The following is a 9,908-nucleotide window of genomic DNA, read 5'->3' as shown; positions in this document are numbered from 1 at the left end:
TTTTCGAACATAATGAAAGCAAGTAAAAATACGATAAAGGGTTTTCTGTAATTGTTTATTTATTTTAAAAAGTTTTTTGGCATGTCCAACTTTTCAACTCTTTTACGAAACAATTTTATTTTTTTCAGTTCGTGAGTGTGCAATATACGGTACATTTGAAAAAGTCGTATCAGTAGAGGAAGTTCTCGCCCAGTTTTGTTCAGATGTCCAACTTCGTTCGTTTCTGACCATATTCTATTAAAAGAACGCGCGTGTGATCATCATGAAAGCACTCGCAGCTTCCGCGAAGCGGACTCGGCCTTTCGCTCCTCTTTTCAATAACACTTCTACGAATGTCTAGCTAAGGTTCAGTGGCTAATATATAAAGCCGTTGTTTGGCAGTAGATTCCCACGGACGCTGTCAGGGGACCCGGCTGTATCTTTCCGTGCAGATAGAGGCCTAACATAGCTGCATTCATCATGAGTGTAAAAGACAAGCAGGCCAAGATCCTCCCTCTTTTCAAAGGTCTTACATCACTAGCACCTGAAACTCTCCCAGAAGCCGAAAGGGATCCTCGGCTAAAAGGTGTTGGTGTACTTCCAAGAGGAAAGCTCTTCTCGTGCTTTCATGAAGATCATCTAGGAGAAGCACAGGCTCTTTACGAAGCCTTGTATGGTAAGATGATTTCAATAACAAAGTAATCGGTTTATACTGTGTCACATGAAACTGGCAAACAAGCATTTCGATTTTAAGCATTTTACTGAGTAATTTTGTAATATGTTTCACGATTTTCATTTTAATTAATTTATTTATTTTTAAAAACGTCAAATTTTCCATTTTGCCGTATTGAAATTTTCAACTAATTAAAATGTCCCTGCAGTAGAGGTTGAAAAATCAGATAGATAAATAAATCCTAGACTCTGCTTGAAAAATTCATAATATGCATCTAGAGAAGCTTGTTTCTACGATACAAACTTTTTAAGATGATTTAAAAAATTTGTTCTCTTGTTACTACTTACCTTTTTATATACGCGTTCGATTTTTAAGTTAAGGGGATATTTCAGTGATTCCGTTCTTTATGGTTTTTGTCATTCGACATCCCGCACAAGTCTTTTCTATTGTTCCTCACGGGAAACTAAACCGATTTTTTTTTACGGTACGGTAAAATACGTTTAAAATGGATGCTTAATGAAAAACTTGTGAATATATTTCATAGAATTTGGAAACAATTATCGATGACAAGTTGATGAAATGAGGATGGATACGGACATGGCCTCCTCAATGGCGGAGCTGACAGGGCTTTAGCCACTGGACCCGGAATGATTCTTCGCATTTTTTGTTTTTTCACACTGTAAATTCACTACGAAGGGGGCGGCTCGTAAAAAATTTGACTAAAGATCTACCACAAAGATCCCGGCCTAAGGGGCCTGATGCATGATGTGGGGGCTTCAGAGACGAATAGCGCATGCATTTATGATTATGATGAAAGTTATAAAAATGCTTAGATCAGAGCTGAAATTATAACTATAAAAAACTGTAAAACGCTTAAAACTATTTCATATTGCAGGTGATTTTAATAAATTATATATTTCTGTTGCAGAATGCAAGGATTTTGGTGATTTCATCAATCTTGCTAAACAAGCCCGTGATGTTGTGAATGAAGGCCTTTTTGCTTTCGCTCTGTCTGTGACGGTGCTGCACCGTCCCGATTGCCAAGGAGTAACGTTACCACCGATTCAGGAGGTGTTCCCGGACAAGTTCGTTCCAGCAGAAACTATCAACCGTGCATTCAAACTAGATACTATACCCGACGGTGACAAAGTAGGTTCATACTTAGTCTTCTGAGTAATGAAGTCAGTTAAACAGCAAAGTATTTTTATCAAGTTATATCTCACACATTTCATCAAGTCTTAATTGACAAAGCCCAATCGAATGTTGCAGGTTTTAACTATTCAGAAGACAGGAAACATTCTAGATCCCGAATACAACTTGGCATATTTCCGTGAAGACATTGGAATCAATGCTCATCATTGGCATTGGCATTTAGTATACCCTGCTACATTCAGACCTGACTTCTTTGGAAAGGTTAAGGACAGGAAGGGTGAACTCTTTTACTATATGCATCAGCAGATGTGTGCAAGGTATTCGGCAGTTTTAATCTTTTAAATTAATGATTTTGTGATAGTATTTCTAATAAAGTAAAAATACATATATAGAACTAGATGTAATTGTAAGAAATATTTTGCATTTTTTTAAAGGTTTTAGATTTACGGGAATATCTTCACGAATGTCCATTTTATAAACGGACAGAAAATGTTTTTACAGAATAGATAGCTGTTAAAGAGGTGTGCAAATATAAACTTTTTTTTTACTGCTGCATAGGTTTGCTTAACCTTCTATGGTTCACCTCCATAAAAACGTATTCAAATTTATTTTTCACAAAAGCGGATGTAAATTGGTGCTGTTAGCATATTTTTAATTGAAACAATACATAAACACCGCAATTAAATTAATTAGGGTGAATTCTTAAACTAGCTGAAATGGTTAATTAAGGGTATAATATACAGTTTGTCTTGATTTTAATGTTATTCATAAACAAATAAAATCTAGCTTAGCAAAGCTGAATAGTTTTACCTTGAATTTTGTTTTCAATTCTCTTAATTTTGTGCGATTTTATAAATCTCTGAACACGTTAAATTTTAGCAATTCTCGAAAAATGACACCGACAAGGAATCGACTCTTTATAGATAAAAACGTATATTACTCATATATTCGTATATTGTACTAGAATGACACTAACAGATGCACTTTGTAGAATAACAAAAAAAAAATTGAGAGAAATTGGTATAAGGGGTTCTTGACTATGTACTTGTCATGTATACTCAAATATATACGGGACCTAGAGGGTTGAAGACTGTGTGATACCTCTAAATTTGACATTAGAAAATATTTTAGAATATTCGCTAGAAAACTCATTTACATGTTACGAAAAAATTAGCTGAAGTATGTTCAAGTAAATTTGTGTCGAATAATTATTACGTTTAAGCATTGGCGTACGCAAAGGGGGGGGGGGTTGCACTCAAGCCGAGATTGATTAGTGTTATTTTGCAGGAAAAAACGTTAACCACCCTTCCCCCCCGAGAAGAAAAAAAAATTGAACCCCCCCCCCCCCTGAGAAAATTCTGCGTACGCCTATGCGTTTGAGGAATAAATATACGTAGTATACTGAATATACTTTTTTTCGTTGTGTTTCTTATTTTGATCCCTGCGATCTGTGTTTTTTTTTTTTTTTGTATCGTTCAGGTATGACTGTGATCGTCTGTCCGTTGGACTTCAGAGAATGATTCCTTTCCAGAATTTCGAAGAGAAACTTGAAGGATATTCTGCCCATTTATCGTCACTGATCAGTGGTAAAAATTATGCTTCTCGCCCTGCTGGAATGACGTTGAGGGATGTTAAGGAAGTAGATGTTCAAGATATGGAGAGATGGCGAGAAAGGATCCTGAGTGCAATCCACACTGGTCAAGTCATTGATAACAATGGAACAGAAATTCCTTTAGATGAAGAAAAGGGTTTGGATATCCTCGGTGCACTGATCGAATCCAGTCATGAGTCCCTGAACAAAGGATACTATGGTACACTTCACAACTGGGGTCATGTCATGATTGCTAAGATTCATGACCATGATGGAAGGTTCAAGGTGAGAATGTCATAGAGAAAGGTCTCGTTCTTTGTAATCGCTTTCTGTCATGTTTTCGAAAATTTTAATTCTTCAATCTTTTGTAAATTGGGAAATTTTTAAAGATTATTTTATAGTTCAATTTTTTCTACCTTAGATGCCGAACACGAAACTTTTTTTGTATAAACTCTTTGGTATGGCACGAAAGAAATATGAAGCAGTAGATAAATCTTCTATAAAACACGATAAACCAGATTTTTGAAATGACATGCATTAAAACGCACATATTAAACTACATAGAAACAACTGTAATTCGATTTAAATTCGCTTCCAGGAAAACCCTGGAGTCATGGATGACACTTCAACCGCTTTGAGGGATCCAATCTTCTACAGGTACCACCGATGGATGGACAACATCTTCCAAGAATTCAAGACCAGGCTTCCCAATTACACCAAGTCTGAAGTGAGTAATTTTGCATTCAGGAAATTTTCGGCTTTCCAGATTTTACAATGAATTCGAATTTAATTTATTGAAACCAAACGAGTAAAATAAAATAAGAACAAATACTTTGGAAAAGATGAATATAAATTCAAAAGAAAATGGCCAGGAATGAAATGCTTTATATCTCATAAGAACTATCCTCAACAATAAAATTAGTGAGATATAGATGGCTTTTTTCTCAGCCAGACATATCAAGGAAACAGTTATTTTCCGGATATTATGCTGAGGTGAGCTCGGAAAGAAAAGTCATCACGTCTCCGCCGGGACTCGAACCCAGGCCCTCTTGCATACCGGGCAAGCATGCTACCATCTACACCACTGGAGACACATGAATCTGCCTTCCAAATTTCACGCACTGTGTCGTGAGGCGCTGAAGTAGAGGCATTAGTAGCCTCTCTTAACTACAGGAAATGGCCCCCGGGTGGGACGGTTTAGAGAGATATAGATGGCTTTTTTCTCAGCCAGACATATCAAGGAAACAGTTATTTTCCGGATATTATGCTGAGGTGAGCTCGGAAAGAAAAGTCATCACGTCTCCGCCGGGACGTATGCAAGAGGGCCTGGGTTCGAGTCCCGGCGGAGACGTGATGACTTTTCTTTCCGAGCTCAGCTCAGCATAATATCCGGAAAATAACTGTTTCCTTAATAAAATTAGTGTTTCTCATTGTCACGTTATTAATTATTAATTCAAGTTCGCATTACTATTTACTTCAATTGTAAAGTATAATCACATTATTACACTTAATAAGTTTATAATGTGAGCTTAAACAAAAATAATAATAATAATATAAAATAATAATAATAATATAAAATAATAATAATAATAAAATAATAATAATAAAAATAATAATAATAATTACTTTAATAAGTATCCTACCGTTTTCAAGGGAATATTAAAATATAATTATACAACTCGAAATAGTTTTTTTTCCCTCTAATCTATTAAAATGAAATGTATTCTATTTTGCACTTTCAGCTACAGAATTACAGTGTGTGTAATTTCAGAGTTAGTTCAGTGCCTATTGTGTAGCTGAACTATCACCGGGTTCTCTTCAACATAATTTTGTTATTTTCATCTCTTTTGTTGTAGCTTACCTTCCCAGGTGTGCGAGTAACAAACGTGACTATTATAGCAAAGGTTCCCAATTTGGTTCACACTTTCACAAAGAATTCGTTGCTTGAATTATCACATGGAATTCCACTGAAAAACCGCATCCAGGTAAAATTTCGTTCTTAAATATTCTATTCTAGTATAGTTTTTGCATAAATATCTGTGTAACTCAAGAAATCGGATTTTCTTCGAACTGGTGATTATTATAAATGTTTCCAAGTTACTCTATAACATGTTGATTTTTTTCCGTCTAATTATATTCTAAGTATGCATAATTAGTTACTTTGATCCATCAAACGCAACGCATATATGTATATATATACATGCATTATCAACCATAGGTGAAATACGAACATCTAGATCATGAGCCATTCACCTTCAACATCAAAGTGAACAATACAACTGGAGAAACAAAGAAAGCAACTGCTCGAATTTTCCTTGCTCCGAAATACGATGAACTCGGAAATAGGCTGGTTCTTGAAGATCAACGACGATTGTACATTGAACTGGATAAATTCACGGCGACACGTAAGCAAATGCTATCTTATCTGTAGTGGATTCTGTTATTCGTTATGAGATCCATAGAATGATCGACAAATAATGCGAAATGCCATGTGAAGATGGACAATCTCTTCAGAAAATTTGAATCATAAATAAATGTAAATTTAAAAAATAAAATGGAGTAAAATAGGGAATTAAAAAGTGTTATCAAACTAAGAAAAGTAAATTTACGTAAATTATATAATTGAATAAAATCTAACATTCTCATACTACAAAATTTTCCGAGCTATGTTACTGTAGATCGGTGATGAGCAAACTGCGACCGATTAAAGTTTCTATCCGGCCCGCTGCAGATTTTAAAACAGCAGCATAGAAATTTTCAATTGTAGTGTTTTAAAAAAATTCATTTAAAGGGGTGTTCTATTTTTTACGTATGCAAAATGCAGTTGTGAGAATTTATATAGAGTGTCCTGTAAGTGCTAAATGCGGCCTTTAACGCATCAACCGTCCGTCGTAGAGGTATGATTATAATTCAAAAAATGCTCAAAAGGCGCAAATACAGTGTCACAAAATAAAAAATCTAAATTTTAATACGGTACTTTTGTGCTCTAACTTCTGATTAGGAAATTGTTGCCTTATCTCTCCTAAGGCCAACAGAAAAAATTCCATGTTCCTGGGTGCAATCTTCGCTAAAGTATTTGAATTCAAACATCGGAGAGAAGCTATGAAAAGAACAACAAAAACCAATGGACAAAACGCTCGTTTCCCTCAATTTTAAGCTGCAATTTCCCAACTTTTCTCTGATTTTTAAATTCGAATATCTCAGTGAATATTACACTTAGAAACTTGGAATTTTTCTGGTTGGCCTCAGGAGAGACAGGACAATAACTTTCTAATTGGAAGTTAGAGGACGGAGGAACCGTAAAAAAAATTTATTTTTATTTTGTTACACACTGTATTTTCACTCTTAAAACTAGTGCAGGGTAACTTTTGAACGCCTTTTGAACATTTTTTAAATTGAAACTATACCTGTACGACGGACGGTTGATGAGATAAAAACCACATTAGCACTTACGGGTTACTTGTATAGGAATTAGTTTAAACACTTTTTCAAAATTTTTAAAAACTTTTTTTAGTCTTTGTTCAATTTTACAAAACTAATTGCTGTAGATGATTGCTCACTTTATTTTTCTGAAACCATGAAATGACTTACGTATTTATTAACATTGCAGTGCAACCAGGTAGAAACGAGATCAAGAGATCATCACTGGAATCGTCTGTGACGCTTTCCAAAGTTCCCAATTTTGATCAGCTAGAGAAGGGCGAGGGAGTCTCTGATAGCAACAATGAATTCTGCAGCTGTGGATGGCCTGAGCACATGCTTGTGCCAAGAGGCACAGCCAGAGGAATGGTATTCCATCTGTTCGTCATGCTGACCGACCACGAACAAGATAAGGTAGATTTACATCACAATAATGGCGTACTATAATTGCTTACTTAATGCAGCATATACAGTTTGTAAGTAAGCTGAATATACAGTTTGTCCCAAATTGTTTGCACAGTAGATATCTCTCCAACTGTTGACTTTAGAAACATACTTTTAGTTACAATAAGTTTTCAAGTAACGTGCAATTACTTAAAATCTCAAAATTTGTTTAAGGGTCGTATACATAAAGAAATAAAGAAGTTAGCTTTTATATAGTGTGCTAAAACTTTCAAACATTGAAAAATGCAGACCCTGCTCTGAAAAGTAATTTGCAAAAAAATTCATGTTTTTAAATGCAATATTTGCCGAGATAATAAATGTCTAAAATCACTATTTGGATTGTGCTATTTGTTACGAGACACATAAATAATACGTCAAATAATACGAATAACACATGAAGGTGGCTAATTTTTTCAGAAAATTTCAATTTTAGTTAAAAATGTATATTAAAAAAAAACCACCCTAACCCCGCGGCCGCCGCCTAGCAGCCGAGTGGTTGGGGAGCTAACCTCTCACTGGGGTTCCTATCGGGTATGGATGCCTATATACTAGCACTAACACATTCCCTGGACGAATCATGCTGATCCCTTGTAAATATGTGAGAATCACGTTATTAAAAAAAATAAATAAAATAAATAATAATAAAGTGTAAAATAGGGAATGTGAAAAAGTGTTATCAAACCCAGAGGAAAATAAATTTACGTAAATTATATATAATCTAATCAAATACATTTTTGGCAGAAGTTTAACAAGTCTTCATTGTTCAAAAATTACCATATTTAGCGACTGTACACAAATAGAATAAACTAAACCATTTTATTTTTTTATTCACAATAAATAACAATTACATTTTTTTGACAATTATTTTGACAATTACAAAATATTCACAACTTTTCAATAACAACATTTCCCAATTTGTGAACTATTTCCTCAATCGTTGGCGACAAATGCTGAAAATTTCAAAGTCAGATATCTCTGTTAATATGGCATTTAAAAATATGCAATTTTCTGTAAATGACTTCTCAAAGTCGCATTTACATTTCACGAATTGGAAGTTTTTGCACACATGGTCTACATAAAAAGTTAATTTTTCTATTTTTTTTATGTATACGACTCCTTGGAAAATTTAAGACATTTTCAGTAACCGCACGTCATTTGAAAACTTTTTTTAGTTGAAAGTATAGTTCTAAAGTCAACGGTTGCAGAGATATCCGCTGTGAAAAAAACAATTTGGGGCAGCCTGTATATAGATATATGTACAAAAAAAGTTCTAATCCTTGCCTATTAGTTTGATATTTTCACTTTAGTGCCATTCGTTTTAAAGCTAAAAAAAATGTGTTCCTAGAATGGAAGGAAAAAGTTTTATCATTATATTTATTAGTTGTCGCGTGTATTTCTGAGGACACCAATACTTCGTAGAGAGTTTCATCGTACAGAACTGTCGTATCAAAATGATGCAGGAACGTAAACATTTATCTCTTTTCTAAAAGATATTGTATATAATGAAATATTTTTCGATAGTTAAAAAAAAAAATCAGTTTAATCTTAATAATAAATATCAATGATAGTTGTTATTTAGCTTCAAATACACGTAACTGCATACGCATTGCAATAACGTTAGTACAAGAATTCAGAAGGCCCTATGTAGGTATTGCATTTCCTATTGATGAACGATGGAGCAATTTGTATAAATTTAACGTGAATTACAGAATTTATTTATTAATTTGGTTACGTGTGCGAATCAACCTGCTCTCTTTTTTTTGTGATTTAATATTCCTTCTTTTTTTCAGGTTGAGGGCAATGCACCAACTACAATGTGCTTAGATGCTGTAAGCTATTGTGGTGCTCGGGATCAGAAGTACCCAGACAAGAAAGCCATGGGCTTTCCTTTTGATCGCCATATCACTGCTCGTACTCCAAGCCAGTTCCAGACACCGAATATGTCATTCACCGAAATTAGGATCCAGCACATTGGCCATAAAGAATAATCAATTCATTCTTTCTTTTACGTTGTATCCAAGACAAAAGCACAATGAAACTATCTAAATTTGGCCAGATTTCAGAACTTACTGGTTATACTGCTTATTAATATTTCAAATGTAAATTCGATTCAACAGCAAAAATCTTTGAATAAATATCGGTACCAGAGAATGTGCATCAACAGAGCTCTTCTTTGAATTTACTGTACTTAAACTAATTTAATTAATAGTTTTCTGTGCATTTGTTCCATCAAATAGAGTATATATAAACACAAGTGCAATTTCTTCCTTTTGCATATCTCCCAGACAGTTATGTGAAAGGCTATTGACTGAATAAAATAGAAAAATACATATTTTATGCTTTTCAAAAATAGAAGTTTTTTTCGGTCATAAGAAATATTAGGGTTCTCATTAAGTTCTGTTCTTTCTTATTTTCATACATTGCATATTTGAAATTGCCAATTTGTATTTCATACCTAGTTTTAATTTAATATTTTGAAAGATTTTGTGATTATATTATCTCAGTGGGGGGAAAAATCATCATCCTTTCTAAATAAATTTTCATACCGTATTCCCTGCATTAGCCGGCATGCCGGGAAATTCGAGCCACAGATTCCAAAAAATTCTTAGATATCTGTATTATAAAAATCCATTGGACTGCTGAATACAC

At 34.2% G+C, this 9,908-nt stretch overlaps 1 protein-coding gene across 1 annotated transcript; it reads left to right on the top strand.

Annotated features, from left to right (window-relative positions):
- Nucleotides 1–390: 390 nt before the first annotated feature.
- Nucleotides 391–9,410, top strand: LOC149080235 (hemocyanin D chain-like). The gene is made up of 9 exons (XM_089239314.1): nt 391–655; nt 1,581–1,801; nt 1,922–2,121; nt 3,284–3,680; nt 3,994–4,122; nt 5,252–5,380; nt 5,614–5,800; nt 7,006–7,229; nt 9,050–9,410. The coding sequence occupies exons 1-9, from the start codon at nt 460–462 to the stop codon at nt 9,245–9,247; spliced, it is 1,881 nt and encodes a 626-aa protein (XP_089095440.1). The 5' UTR covers nt 391–459; the 3' UTR covers nt 9,248–9,410.
- The last annotated feature ends 498 nt before the right edge of the window (nt 9,411–9,908 follow it).

Source organism: Pholcus phalangioides, unplaced genomic scaffold, assembly GCF_987345545.1.
Source record: "Pholcus phalangioides strain wild (caught in Gottingen) unplaced genomic scaffold, Ppha-v1.0 ptg000011l_1, whole genome shotgun sequence".
Classification (NCBI taxonomy): Eukaryota; Metazoa; Arthropoda; class Arachnida; order Araneae; family Pholcidae; genus Pholcus; species Pholcus phalangioides.
Note: the sequence above shows the minus strand (reverse complement) of the source record. Positions and strands in the feature narration are given on the sequence as shown.

What these genes read in the sequence shown, in the direction of transcription:
- LOC149080235 (XM_089239314.1), top strand. Translation starts at nt 460, where the DNA reads ATGAGTGTAAAAGACAAGCAGGCCAAGATCCTCCCTCTTTTCAAAGGT. An exon ending in TCTTTACGAAGCCTTGTATG is followed by an intron (nt 656 to 1,580) that starts GTAAGATGATTT and finishes TTTCTGTTGCAG; the next exon opens with AATGCAAGGATTTTGGTGAT. An exon ending in GGATAAATTCACGGCGACAC is followed by an intron (nt 5,801 to 7,005) that starts GTAAGCAAATGC and finishes TTAACATTGCAG; the next exon opens with TGCAACCAGGTAGAAACGAG.